Source organism: Varroa destructor, unplaced genomic scaffold (assembly GCF_002443255.2).
Source record: "Varroa destructor unplaced genomic scaffold, Vdes_3.0 BEIS01000002.1, whole genome shotgun sequence".
NCBI classification, from domain to species: Eukaryota; Metazoa; Arthropoda; class Arachnida; order Mesostigmata; family Varroidae; genus Varroa; species Varroa destructor.
In genome coordinates this window covers 34,923,114-34,938,371 of record NW_019211455.1, presented here as the reverse complement: position 1 = coordinate 34,938,371, position 15,258 = coordinate 34,923,114, and the positions used below count along the sequence as shown (strand labels likewise).

Sequence of the window (15,258 nt, the reverse complement as noted above, 5' to 3'; positions counted from 1 at the left end):
TTTAACATTCCATGAAACATATGGCCAAATCTTAATTTCCTACTTCAACCAGCGCTATATGACGTTATCGGAAGCATGCAAATCATCTGCTGTATGTACGATGAAGGTACAAGATGTATAACACATATACACAATTTTAATTGCACGCTATTTGAAGCATGAATAGTATAAGATAATAAATAATAAAGAATGATGCCTGATAGCGACTAGTAGTAGATTCTCCCTTTGTCCGTCAGTTTATGCAACCTTGAGAGTCTCAATCTGCAAAGCTATAATATGATGCATTTTGTTACAAACCACTTCTGATATTTCCGTATTGTTATACAGGTGGAAAAACCATCGACCGGCGGTCTGTCTCATAAGACCCGCGATCATTGGGAAATAGACAGAAGCTCGCTCAAATTCATCCGAAAGTTAGGACAAGGACAATTTGGTGAAGTCTGGGAGGGGCAATGGAACAATACAACACCTGTCGCAATCAAGACACTGAAGCCCGGCACCATGGACCCAAAAGATTTCCTCGAGGAAGCTCACACCATGAAAAAATTGCGTCATCCTAAGCTGGTGCAGTTGTACGCTGTGTGTACACTTGCAGAGCCTATATATATAATTACGGAACTTATGAAAAACGGCTCACTCCTCGAGTATCTACAGGGTAAGCAGAGCGCAATATAAGTACCTGATGTAATGATGTCGCTATAAAGGCTTTGTAAAAACCTGTTGTATGTTTTTTTGTATTGGAGTTCTGTTAAAATATTCACCCGTGTATTCTTATTGCATTATCGTTGTTAATGATAAGCGCTTTTTTTGGCTGCAACTCCAGGCTTGAGAGTCTATATATTTTAAGTCTAGAAACTTACATATACCATGCCGTGTGCTGCCTCTCCATCTGTGAAGCAACCATTAATTTAGAAAAATGATAACCATAACACCTGCACTGCAATAGCATAGTGGCACTGTGGTGGCAGGAACCTTTCATTATTGCTCTATTAACAAGTAGTAGCGGCGTAGATTTGGGGCATCTGCCGCATTCACTTAGGCATGGCATACCAAAAGCTATGTGGATTCTAATGAACATTAAAGAAGTTACCTTCATTATATTTCACAGATTTCACGGAGGTAGACATCAATGCACAGCTCACGGCATGATTATCCATAATATATTTTTTCGCATCGGCTTCGTACTTGTTTTAGGTAAGGGACGATCACACAAATTGCCTCAGCTGATCGATATGGCTGCCCAAATCGCCGCTGGAATGGCTTTTCTGGAGCAGCAGAATTACATCCATCGCGACCTAGCCGCCAGAAATATCCTGGTTGGCGATAACAATCAGGTCAAGATAGCTGATTTCGGCTTAGCTAGGCTCATTAAGGTGAGTAGCGCATGAGTATTAAGTATTTGATTCTATGCTTAGCACATGATGCCTTATTAACTGTTATTGGTTATTTAATTAAAATTGAACAGACCAGTACACTAATTTTCTCAAATCATATATCGCAAAAAAGCTTTCTACCACCCCAAAATTACAACAGGCCAGAAAGTGCATTTAATAATTATTAAAGAAAGCCGTAACAGGGAAAGATGTTTATAGCTTTGTTTTTTCTTCTTGTTTATTGAAATAATCATCATACGCTTTAACAACCTTTCTCTTCTACTGTTTCTATTCTCATTCTCTAAAATGACGCGAAAGTTTCTAATATTGATTCAAGTTGTCTCTCAAATCATTTGCCAGTCAAAGATAATTTTGTGCTTAATTTCGTCCAATCGTGTGTTGCTTGCTCTCAGCAGCACAACACACTGAGAAAATCATCCTTCCAGGGCAGCTGTGTCAGGACAACTTATTTTAAATTATTTTTGTAGTAGGTTATGGGCATTTATAATGAACGAAAATACAAGCTCTAGAAAACGTAGACTAATTTATCACTAGTAAGTTTGCGAACTGAAGGTTTCTGTCAGTTTCCCTATACTTACTATCCTAAAGTAGCAAATATTTATGAGCTTCGTTGGTGAACAAGATTGAAGCATAATTGAAGCAATGACCCGAATTCTCTAGGACATGTATAATCATTTAGTGCTTAGTATCTTTATAACAACCTTTTTCTTATTATTTTTGGTGATCAGAGTTTTAAGCCAAAAGCACTGACTGTGTTATATGAATTCCAAATGAATATATCTTTTTAACTTTCGTAACCTGTTATAGGTAAATCTAAGTTGAAGTTGTTAAATCTATTTTCCACGGCTCGTGTATCACGACGGGACTATAAAGAGCTTCTTGAAATAGTGCATAATTTACAACATAATCTTGTTGCCGATAATTTTTTCCATTTTATTAGTTCCCTTCGTATTAGTTTGTTTAATTTAGCTAATGTACGAGATGTTCGGTGAAAAAAAAACTACCAAAAATAATAAATATATGGTGCTATGACAAATAAAAGTGACCCAGAAAGCGCTAATAATTTTCTTTGTTTTAAAGACATATATATTTGATGTTTGTTGTTCATAAAGAGCTTTTCCAACGGGTCGTAATACCTGTATTGCTATTTATGATAGCTTACAATATTCATTACAGGAGATTGTCTAAACTCACTTTAATGATATGCTTTGAACTTGTACGAACGAGGATATTTCGAGACCTTTTATTTTTGACGAGGTCCCTTAGTGGTTTGTCTGTAAATCAAAGTATGCGAACGTTCCATCGGAACAGGCATGCTTGAGAGTGTGTGTTTGGAATCCAAATAGATGCTATTACTACAATCGTCGTGGTATTTAGTTGTCGCTAACGCCGGTGTCTCTTCTCCGTCCGCTTCTGCGATGTGTCTGTCCGTGGTGGGATGTGATCTGATCTGACCATCCGATCTCTGTTGTCGGTGCGGTCGGGATTCTCGTACATTGTCGAATCCCTCAATCTCTCTGTCTCTCCCTAAGAATGTAAGTGAGCATCACACCGGTGTTCGGTGCACTTGATCTCTAATCATCCGATCCGGGAGGTGTCCGCTCCTCCTGGTTTCGGGTTTCTGGCTAAGTGGCGCCGCATGTTTCCTTGTTACACCTGCTAACGCTAACTGTTGTTTGCCAGACGCCTATTCCTTTTCGCATTTAGCTTCGTCTACGATGACATCACTGAAATTCTAATACGCACCTTCGAACGTTTGAGAAGTAGCCAGGATGGTTTTTAATGCTAAAAAGAGACGAAAATTGCTACAAATTAGAGACTGGTACAGAAAAGCAACCATATATTGATGCGTATATTTATGCTTGTTTCCTGTATGTTTTACATAGCGCTAAACGATGTATGCGATATTACAACGAATTTTTACAAGTTGTAATTCGTTCAATGAGTTTTGGAAGGCAATTTTATCGGAGACTGTTACAAACTTAGTGCCACTGCTGTAAGTTCGAAGCAAGTTTATCATGTCTTTTCGAATTTACTTGTATGTAGCCTTATGCAATGATTATATGTGTCACTGCCTAGACGGATATGATATGCGAGGGCGTTAAAGAGTAATAGGTGCTAGGTTTACAGTTATTTCAATTAGTTTGCTAATTATGTATGCTTCAGAAGCTCGTGCCTACTGACCTACTTACACAAGCAAGCTCCCCCGTGTACTGTTAAACCAACTTTCTTCCCAGAATATCGTCTGTGCTCTTTACCGAAAGAACATACAGTCTATTGTCTAACATTGCGTTCTTGTAGATATCACTTGAATGCCTTAAATGATGTTTTCGCTCTATCAAGGTTTGGCCTTTGTAACTGCATTAAGAGCAATATTACTTGCATTTGATTCTGACACCGCTCTTTCATGACCTCTGAAGATTAAGAAAAGGATCGTAAAGTGAAAGATAGATGAAGATCCACGACTTGTCGTTAATCGACATAAGTTACAAAAATAAGCTGATTTCGAGTAGAACAGAAAAGCAACATCAGAAACAGTCTTTAAACTTCTTGTTGTACTATATTTCTAACCATCGTATAAACTATCCTGCCTTAAGGAGAGTGAATAATGAACCGGGTAATCCTGATGTAATATACTTTATACGGCCATAATAATAATAAATATTATGTTAAAGCAGCATTGTTATTTGTCGATACAGGATAGGAAAAGTAAACTGTTATGTATTTGGAAATGCTCGTTCTTTGTAACTATCCTCTTTTATCAAGGATGACATTTGATCGCTCTTCTGGGATTAGAACCAACTGGCAGAATTCCAGATTCAAAGTAGTCAGTGCACAGATCGAACTTAATGCGGCGCTGCCTCCAATACCAGTTTAGCTGGGTTTAGTTGAAACGATATCGAATTAAATTTCACTTATACACTAAGTTGCATTCGTGGCTAAAAAAAAGGTGCTCTTACTTTGCGGTTGTACGATGCACTGTTTGGGCATAAAGAAGATCCTTGTAGCCATTTCGCCAGTAGGTCCTGAATAGAGCAACATAGCTAATTTGACCTATCCTCTCTTTCCAGGTGATACTAATAATATTGTTTATTCACACAAATTGTGTAGTGTGTGTCACAAAAGCCCAATTCAGAACTCCATTGCATTTACTTGCATTTCAAACTTCTCTTATATAGCGCAACGTTGTTTTAGACATTTGAAACTTGGCCTTTGCTTTCTTTAGCAGCACTTGCGCACATCATGTGATCATGAGATGTGTAATCTTAACGTCTAATGTTCTTTAATATAATAGCCATGCTGATTTCCCATTATCCGTCGCGTCGGGAATTTGCCAGTCAGAAACTTTAATAAAGCATCCATATTAGATGGATCGAAATTGGAAACGATATCAAAATTTAAACGACATTAATTCAGATTAAATTTCGAGTCTTTAAAATTTTAAAACGCTGCCATCCTAGTTATTGAATGTGTGTGTTTTTGCACGCTGCGTAGTTGCTACATTACTATCAAGAACTCGGCCCCAGGTAGAAAAAACCCGATTTGTGGCGATTTTAGTTTTCCGTTGTCTTCATAATCGTGTTCATTTGCTCGATTTGCATATGTGCGTTTTATGTTGTTGTCTTTCCGAAATAATCTTGCATTCATAGAAAACAAAATAGATTTAACTATTTCAGCTACTTTTTTTTTACTAGCTTTAACTACTACAAACGTTATTACTTAGTGAGTCATATATACTAGTCAAATGTTATTCGATGCATTAGTTTCCATAGTTCGGATAAACTAACTGCGTAAATGGTGTGCACAATCCCCTGTTGGTAAATATACATCTTTTGCTCACACCTATAGTGTATTTTTGTTCCCTAGGAGGATGAGTACGAGGCTCGAGTGGGAGCGCGGTTCCCAATTAAATGGACCGCTCCAGAAGCCGCCAATTACTCGCGTTTCTCGATTAAGTCAGACGTCTGGTCGTTCGGCATTCTGCTCACCGAACTGGTCACGTACGGAAGGATACCTTATCCTGGTAAGGAGAAACCGATTAGCACTACATTTCACCCTTCCCGATGGTTTATTTTTTAAATATTTATGGGTTAAATATACACTGCACAAAAATTTAATTAGCCACACTTTATTCAGTCAGTAATAATTTTTTTGTATAGTTCTGAACAAATTTTAAGGAAAAAGACATTAGTAATCTTTCTATATACACTTTCGTTATATCGCATTAACGAAAGCATACTCTTTTTTGTTATACATCAATTCAATAATAGACACTTTCAATTAAACTACGGAGGTGATTGAACCCTTTATATAATATCAGAAATATTTTTAAATAATATTTCTGTTATGGGTATCTTTTTCTGTTTGTTTTTGTGTATCAGGTATGACGAACGCAGAGGTATTACACCAAGTGGAACATGGCTACCGCATGCCATCGCCGCCACAGTGTCCCGTGGCACTATACGAAATCATGCTCGAGTGCTGGCACAAGGACCCCATCAAGCGGCCAACTTTCGAAACACTACAGTGGAAGCTGGAAGACTTCTTTACATTGGAAGGCTCCGAATACAAGGAAGCTTCCATCGCCTACTGAGCCTCTCCATAGTCCTCTCACGCTCAATCACCATAAAGTTATAATTTTTATTACTGTTCGTACCAAACATGACTATCTTTCAAACTGCATTATTACATTCGTTACGTGAAATCGGATCGCACGTAATGCATTTGTTGCGAAAAAAGAACGTTGCGTTTATAGGTAGCAAGCATACTTTCAATCCAATTGCTTTTCCAGAAACGGATGGCACCGCTTTACTCTCTGGAGAAGCGAATAGTGCACATAGTAAGAGATAACTATACGTTTATCAGCCTAGAAAAAAATTCGTCAAGTACCTTTGTAGTTCACGTCTAACTGAACCCTTTTCTTACTTTTAAATGTAATAATTCTGGAGGTAACACACGTTTTATGTGTGACCAGATTCCACGTAACTAAGTAGTATCCTGGATAAACTGCAGAATTGCAGCAATAGTAGCATGGACGACGATAATATCCCAGGCAGTAGTATAAAAAGGGTCAACAAAATCGCGCAGCGTTGCTGAATCCGCCAGACTCCTATTACAATGACGTAAGTATTGCCGCAAAAGCTCCAAGGATTTCTCAAGTTTATTTTATGAACGATAAGGCCACTACAGCGATCGCTAGGGCTGATATTATTAGTATAAATAATTCCACAGTGACGATTACATATTAGTTCGGTGAAATTCTTTCAACTTCAAAAAGCATTTGCTTATTTCCACACAGTAGATCTTGTATTCTCCTGCACCAGTAGTCATCTTTGGGTACTCTCTGAAATAAGACGATATAGAATTACTCGCCTTTGGCCACCAAACGAGAATGTTTCGTCTGAGATTTTTTACTTAACTCCTTTTTACAAAACGTACATCCTATCACTCACTAACACATTGCGAACCAAAACGCAACTCCACTATTCGTCCCGTTGATTTTGCACTATGCCTCTTCGATCTTGCAGCACCGTGCTAATTTAAAAAGAAAATCTACATTATAGCCTAATGTTACAATTATCCTCGCTTGAATGTTATATATATATATATATATATATATAACCCAAGTCGGAGGGGCTGATGGTTTTTATTCATCAGATTCAAGAGTATCTTTCTGATGTAAACACTTTAAAACTATTTGTGGCACTCTAGTTGCTTAATCCTAGCAATACTCGCCCGAGTATAAGTACCCGAGTATAAGACATTGGACTGACATACGACAATTAAACAAGGCACGTGAATTTTAGGAAACGCTCGGTACGCTTGAAGGGAATCCAATATATAACGGCCATCGAGACACCGATATATTTTTTGGAAATGTGTAAGCTAGTACCTAGTGCTTTCAAAATGGCTCTGCGCGGTGAAACTAGCGTGCTTACAGACTCGGTAGATTGATACTGGAAATACCACATATTATACCAAAATAACTGAGTGAGGGAGTGAAGGGGGTTTTGTAATATCATTCGAGGTTATCTAAAAGTAAGATCTACTCGCATTATGATTACGATTATTCGGCTCGATATCGGCGTATGAATGTAACTGAAAATTTTGTGCCGCTGTACATTATGACGGTGGCTCGCATTGTTATGCTTTTGAGGGACAAATGGAAAAAATTATCTGGCTAGTCTCCAAAATAAAGCATCTTAGATCGTACGTCGTCGCAGTGAAGAATGTGACGTGGAGCTAAGATGTAACGCGTCAAATGGTGGAGAGTGCATAAATTCAGTGTGGATGAGAATAACAATAATATCTATACATAAATACAATAACAACAATAGGTCGTAGGTGCGCTGATGAGGATGGTGAGCGTGTGTGAGGGATGATAAGGAGAACAGAGCGGTGACAGGAGCTAAGAGTATGGAAATACGAGACATGAGGAAAAATAACATCTGACAAGAGCGACGTGGAGAGAACAGACCCACGCTATAGAACAGCGTGTAAGCATTTCGTCTCAAAGCTAGGACAAAAAAGGATGTGAGGTTATATGTATAAACGTTGTGCGGATGCGAATAAGTAATTGAACGTGCGTATGTCTCAATGTTTGTCTTGTGACGAGTGACAAGGGGGATGCGTGCATCCTTCGCTTGCCTTAGAAGAATACCTTCAAATCGCTGTTGTTTCATTATGATTTCGGAAGACGATAACATACGAATAAAACAAAAACGATTTGCTGACTGATTATTATCCATTACACAAGTCCGCATACATAAAAAAGTAGGAGGTGGATTGTACAGGAAATGCACATTTTGCAGTGCGGTTTTATTTGAAATATTCTATACATTATATGTATGTGTGTATATATATATATATATATATATATATATATATATATAATCTCAAGTATCCGTACTTCATTTAATTGCACTAATGTTCACTACATTGTTTATTTTTTTTACTCACGACCACTACTACTTGGACACACAAGAGATGCCGCCACCCTTCGCTCTCGTGTTCACTGATCTCCGTAACGAATCTAGTTGTGTCTCGGTAAAGTATGTAGTTACTGACGCTGCGAGATCACGTCATCGATGATATTATAGGTGGCCTTTAATCAAAGAGATCAACTTTAGAAACACGCATCAGGGCTTTGAATAGATCAAGTCATTCCGTTTAACCACTTAAGATTATAGTTGAATGCGGGCGCTGTCGTCATTCTAACTCCACCTCGATCAAACATTCCTAATACATAACGATAAAATGAAAGTAATGTAAACGACGAATACAAAAGAAAATGCGTTATTTGTTTTTTGGCATAGCTGTTAGCACGCAAAAGTACCCCTGCAATTTGTATTGGAATCTGTAGCAAGTCGAAGTGGAAATCGGGCACCGACGTCGACTGCTCCGGAGATTGGCTGATTTGCCTAATGTAGCTGCTTGCTAGAAAAAGAGCGGAATGTGATGGTCAGAGGAGCTGCCTGCATAAATTTCATGGAATAACATTTTTAACAATTGCATATGATGGAGAAGAGGTAAAATTAGCATTCGAATATTTAACTGGAAATAATTTCGTAACATTATTTTCCGCGCCTGACCTTGAGTAATCTTGGCAGGCAAACAGGTTCATATATGAGAAGAAAATAAGCATCTTTTAGCCTACTCGTCGGTCTATATAGTGGAGACGAAACGGAAGATGGTTAATCTGTATTATTATTATTGCCTTTTCCCTTTGACACGTATGCGGTGTACGTGTATTCGCTTGGCGTTGCTTCTGCTCCGAGCAATAACCAATAATCAATGACACGGTATGACAGAGTGAAAACTTTTCGAACAGACAAGATTGGTGGGATGCAGTTGGGTCAGGTCATTGTTTCCTACTAGCATCTCGTATTTTATTCTACGAAATAAATGCCCCAATATGCGAATAAAACGGATCGCGTTGCCTGCATGGATGATGAATGAGTACAGACACGAAAAATGCCTTGATTCGATAAGTACGGCTAGAAAGGTCGCGCAGTGAGCGAAAGGACTGCTGAAAGGATGACCAACGGGTGACTAATAGGCGGGTGGTGACAAATAATTCCGAGTGAATGATAATCGTGTCTTCTTAATCCGATTCACTTGAAAGCGTATCGGTTCCATCTTACGGTTATCAAAAATAGGTTTTATAAAGAAATGTAATGATAGATTTCTGCGTCAAACCCTCGATGACCCGTTAAGTGGTCATACCTCTCCCTCAAACATGCTTTTAAAGAGGGTTTAATGAGAGCAGAGTAGGTATAGAAATGCGAAATTACCAACGATATATGAGAGTTGTAGTATTTAAGCGTGATGACTGAATGTATATGAAAGAATGAATGATTTATGGATGAACGGATAAAATAGCTAGATAAGCTGAATATCGCAAAAAGCGCACTTCTATCCACAAATCAACGTCGTTCCAGAAACGATGTCGACGCCTTATGTTAACCACTTCACTTCGCTAAAAATCTACTAGTGGAATGGATGTATTTTCTGACGCCTGCGCGACAAGGGATTTTATGAACTCAAAAATATGAATTGTTACCGACAGCTTCTATCTAGGCTTTCTGAGTATCGTTTTCTGCAAATCAACCTAAGAAGTAGTCGGTCAAGCACAGGCTAGTTTTTAAATTTTGTAAATGTATAACTCATAAATGTCGTGATCTGCCCAGTAATTGGTAGACGAAATAACTGCTCATAAGGTATCTGACCAATTATAAAATTTTGTATCTATTTAATTTCGCCTTCCAGGCGATTTATAAGAGAGAAAACCGATATCCCGTAAAGCAACATCAACAACATATACAGCAGTGCACAACAAACACATAACCAACTTTTTGCATTGCATGGTAGTTAAAAATGGATGAAAATGTCCGGTAAAGACTAAAAACAATGGGAATGTAGGGTAAGATTAGGCGGGAATGGAATAAAAACATGAAAATCAATCATGTTAGCCTGCATATTGATATTATTGGCCCTGATTGTATTCCTGCAATGTAACTATGACGCCCGCCACAACAAATCACGGTCGTATTATATCGAAATCTACAACAACTACATTTTAAGCCATATACCACATGCTAATGCAAGAATAAACTCAGATTTTAAACCTGGGTACAAGAGCTATGGGTAGATTACACATACAGAAGGTAGGTATGTTAACAGATACCATCGTAATCAGATGCACCGTATTACAATAAGGCAGTCATTTTACGAATAGCCATTTAACCGGCTTATGCTACTGCCCAGACGAGCCGATATAAGAACCTGTATATAGGGATATACAACAACAAAATATTATTTCTTGCTTTATGGAGATAAAATTATGTATCACCCGTTAAGGGTAGAACTATTATTAACATTATTATACGACGAAGTGCAAACCGAAAAACAAGGAACGTCGTGTGTGAAGGAAGTGTAACTCGGTAGTCAAAGGGGGTGCATATAAACATATACATACCCAACAATTACGGATGAATCACTACAACACGCAGGGAAACTAGGATAAAGCTATAACACTGCAGAACGTTAATGAAAAGAAGTCGGTCGATATTACTAATGACGATGTTCCCATTGCGTCGGTATATAAAATGTAAACGAACAAGTTTTACTATCTGATAGCGCTTTTAATTCCATTGCGTATACCACACACACACATTCACATACACATGCACGTACACAAACACTTATAAAGAGAATGTGCTCATAATAACCAACAACTCATAAACTTGATTATTAAACACAGCAGAATGGACACAACAAATTGTGTGAACACGAAAAAACTGGAACACAAATTAATAATGAATTTCTTCTACTGAGCATATCCTTTTGTATATAATTTATCCACTATAATGCGATTAATAAACCGAAGTTTCCTGAGCGGTAAGTCCTGATATGCTTACTTTACCTAACGTTATGAAATTTAAAGGAAATCACTGGTTTCGATCAGATTTATTTAGCCTCCGAAAAGAAGTTCTCTGAGGTCAGAGAACTTTTTTGCGAAGTTGGTATACTAATTCGTAGAAAATGCGTTCCAATTTCACCATAATAATGTCTGACGCGTTTTAAATAGAACTTACTTGGCGTTCATCTGACAAACTCCGTAACAAAATTCCGATTCCCAAGAGAGGTGTGTAAAACCGGTATCTTTTCACCGCTATGAACATTTACAGCGTCTTTCATTTCAAAGATTTTGCAATAGCATTCCTCCTTAAATTACTCGTTGTTTGTAGTTACAGGTAATAAGTTTTTCACTAATATAGTAATAAATAAATTCAATACCACTACCGACCGTGCTCCACGTGCTTTCATAGTTAGATAAAAAGTTTCAAATGTGTAGACCACACTTGAGTGCTCTTTCCAGTTCTAAGGTAAATATCGGGTTTACCTTACCTTTCCTTTAGACAAAATCAGAAAACTCTATCGTCTTAGTACTATAACAGGCAAGCTTTTTGACGCGTTATCGGCACTGCATTCGGCGCGATTACAGTAAGGTATTATTTTTAGCGTAGAAGTTTTTAAAAAATAACTCTCTTACACCTTATACGGAATTTCCGTTAGAATAGATAATATATAACGACCTTGTAAAATGAACAGTTAAATTTATACCCACTTTAGTAGAGTCTGCTAAGGAGCGGAATGCTTAAGACCGTGGTGAGGGTCTCTGACACTGAAGAGGACGACAGAAAATTTGATACTGTTTACGCGAGCTTGTTAAATATTTGAGATCGAGTATATTATGTAATTATGAGATGAGTGAACCGACGTCGGATACGACCATGTGCTCTTTCTTCTGTGATTGTCATTAATTTTTGTAACAGAAGTCACTCCAAAATCCATCGGTGATACGAATTTTGTAATACTACGCTCGAAAAATCCCTTTTAATCTCGCTTCAGATCCGACGTACCTTGGCTGAATTTTCAATTGTTATTGAGATTATATAGAGGTTTGGCCTTAACCTCGACATCCCGAGATTTTAGCAGTTTATTAAAAATGCTATTAAGGCCTATCGTATTGTTTGCATCTACTGTAGTTGAGGGGCGCTCAAATTTATTAGACTTAAAGAAAATAAGAATTTGATAAATCTGAGGTTTATCACTCCCTCTGAACAATAACTCTTAAACTGGCCTTCCTGTGTGTAATTACCGAATTAAGCTAGTTATTTAGAGCAATTTCGACTTCTCCTAGTTTTTAGGAGTAAGTACGTGTGATTTGTTTTTTAATTGAGTTATATCTTTGTTTCTTTAACCTACTTCCAAACATTTGTCAGCGATATTGTCGAAGTCAATTTTCTATATTTTTGCTTACTAGTTCTCTATACCTCTCTAGGTTCTCCCTCCCCCAGGAAAGCCACTTCCAGCAGCACAAAGAATTGGCAGTAATCTTACAGTATATGTACTAGCTCATTGCTTAACCTACGGCTAGAATCGAGGTATAGTCAGATTATTCTACTCATTCGACTATTCTACTATGTACCTCTTTATGAATGTAGGCAGACCATCATTAACAACTGTTATATTCAGATCCGCTCCTCTGCTCATTTGCGGAAGCCTTTGCGACCATCCGTTAAGAAGCTTTCCCAAAGAAGATTTTTGGTGTTCGGGTGTCTCCGATGTGTAACGAGTTTTCAGATATCAATAGTCCTGTTCAGTAAAACGTTAATTACCGTAAGAACCTGTGTGTCCTTAGCTTGACTCTGATTGTCATTACACTTTCTACTTAGAAAAAAATTGGATTGATCTTGTTGGATGTCGTTCGGCATTAGAACAGTAGCTAACGATAATGCCAGACTGCGGTCCAAGTAGCATACGCATCCATCTATATAAAAAGGGTCTTTAGAATCCACCTTGTTGAAACACAAAACCTGTGTATTTTTCTTGCACTTGTGGTATTAATTGGAGAGCTTTTTGTGCTTCCCGTTAGAATTATAGCGTTCCAAGATGCTACCATTTTATTTTCAGTTTAATGGGAACTCGATAAGACTTTTCACATTGTTTCCCCAAGCTTTTTTATGAGCGCATGTACCAGGCATTCCTCAAGGCATAGCATTATTGAAAACCTGATTTTGGGTAAAAGTTGTTACACCCGTCATCAGTTGCTGCTAGTATTGGTTGCCTTGAAATGAACCTTTATTTTAGCTTCGTTTCCGTTTCTGATGTCTGCTTAACCGGTACTCTTTGAAGTGACTATCAGTAACATTCTATTTCTAAGACAAATTTTGGCGTGATTTTACAAGACTTGCCTTAGTTAGCCTGCTGACCATCAAGCGAATTCGATAAGGCTCTACAGTTTGTATGAAAAACTCTAAGAACTTACTGCAGAACTATACGTTTTGCTTAATATCTGTACATGTTTTTTCTGTTGGACTTTGGCCTACGCCTGACATATTAAACAATTTGTTCGTGCATAGCTCATGCAGCAAGTGACACAATTGAGCTTTAAACATGTGCATTTTGCTCTGCAAAGATTAATGTAGACACCTTGCAATTATGTAGTCGTATCAAACACAACTCGAAGTTTTGGCCTTAGCACCAAAGCTCTCCACAGATGTGGATGTCTCGTTTGATTTCAGTTTCAGCCATGTCAATTTTTCTCGTATTGCGTTTTTTCTACAGTTCGGGACTATTAGTCCGTATACTGTACCTGACGCACTCCAAGATTTCCAGCGATCTCCGCTTCAGCGAACAGTGGGTGTACGCCATATATCCTACCCCATGTCAATTCTAGCACTTGCTTCGTACCTAATATATATATATATATATATATATATATATATATTAAAACTTTCAGGTAATTTATTGCTGTTTTTAACAACTGTTATCATTTCGACACAGTGCTCATCCAGTTTCGGTGTGTCCTGCGTACATACTTGCCCACTTTGCTGTTTGTCGCAAGACCTTCAAACTACGTTTCCTACCGGGTTTTATTTTTAGTACTAGGTACACCTTATTATTTTGCATGAGCTCGTCATGTAGTGTACGCTAATGCTCGCTGCCCGTACTATTTTGCACTTTGTTTGTTTCTCATTAAGTATGCTATTACATTGTTATGACGAACTGTCAAGATTTATCCATAGTCCATATGAACTGTTTCATTGCCTCGGCATCGCCTCGCTTTGCTCATTGAATATTATGCGGACCAAAGAAGTGGGGTGGGTCCTTAAGTGGTTAATTGCCCACGTGGTAGGAAAACCATGTGTCCGTAAGCTGCAAGCACTCGGGTGTCTCATTCGGAGAATAGTTTTTATGCTTTCGAAATTTATGGCTGCAATCGGAATTAGCACATGCAGTTACATTTAGTAGGTGAGTGGTCGATTCGAATGGTTGTATGAATTTATCTTGGAACTACAGGGGTGGAGATGCAACAAAGTGTCACGAAAACGGCCGTATAAACTTTTAACGAAAAAGCCTTATTTTTGTAAAGGCTTTAGTACTAGAAACACCGCGAGTCAATAAGTATGCAGTTATTACTGGTCCGAATACCAACTTCAACAGAAATTGTTGCTGCAATGGATTGTTACAAAGGGTTACCACGTTGTTTCATAGATTTGTTGAAAAGAACATCATGTAATTCCAACAAGATCGATTCCATCTTGCTTATACAATGGTAATGGCCTACAGCGTTAAAAAACTGGAGTTATGGCTCGAGACCCCATGACATTCACTCTATTTGGCAGACCCGATTCTCACAGAGTACCATTTATTATTCCCATTCACCCTCACCAAATGTCTTTTGAGAGACCCATATAGCCAAAGTGCTACATTCACTAAGTTACGTTTCACGCTAAACGACCAGTATATAGCAGCATTCGAACTAAATATTGGTAAGCGATTTTTATCTGAAAAT

The 15,258-nt window shown here is 38.0% G+C and overlaps 1 protein-coding gene and 1 long non-coding RNA gene across 4 annotated transcripts in view; one reads left to right on the top strand and one right to left on the bottom strand.

Moving 5' to 3' along the window:
- The window catches only part of Src42A (Tyrosine-protein kinase Src42A), a 38,316-nt gene extending 27,018 nt beyond the window's left edge, over positions 1 to 11,298 (top strand). For all 3 annotated transcript variants that reach the window (XM_086982151.1, XM_086982150.1, XM_022789687.2), the window contains 4 exons: positions 328 to 655; positions 1,195 to 1,373; positions 5,262 to 5,418; positions 5,777 to 11,298. In XM_086982151.1, coding sequence (XP_086838277.1) covers positions 328 to 655; positions 1,195 to 1,373; positions 5,262 to 5,418; positions 5,777 to 5,988 — 876 coding nt within the window. In that variant the 3' untranslated portion in view covers positions 5,989 to 11,298. The remainder of the gene's footprint in view (positions 1 to 327; positions 656 to 1,194; positions 1,374 to 5,261; positions 5,419 to 5,776) is intronic.
- LOC147757719 (uncharacterized) lies at positions 2,304 to 5,218 on the bottom strand. The gene is made up of 2 exons (XR_015322596.1): positions 4,355 to 5,218; positions 2,304 to 3,179 (listed from the first exon to the last, which is right to left on the bottom strand). It is a non-coding gene; the product is annotated as an uncharacterized LOC147757719 (long non-coding RNA).
- Positions 11,299 to 15,258: the final 3,960 nt, after the last annotated feature.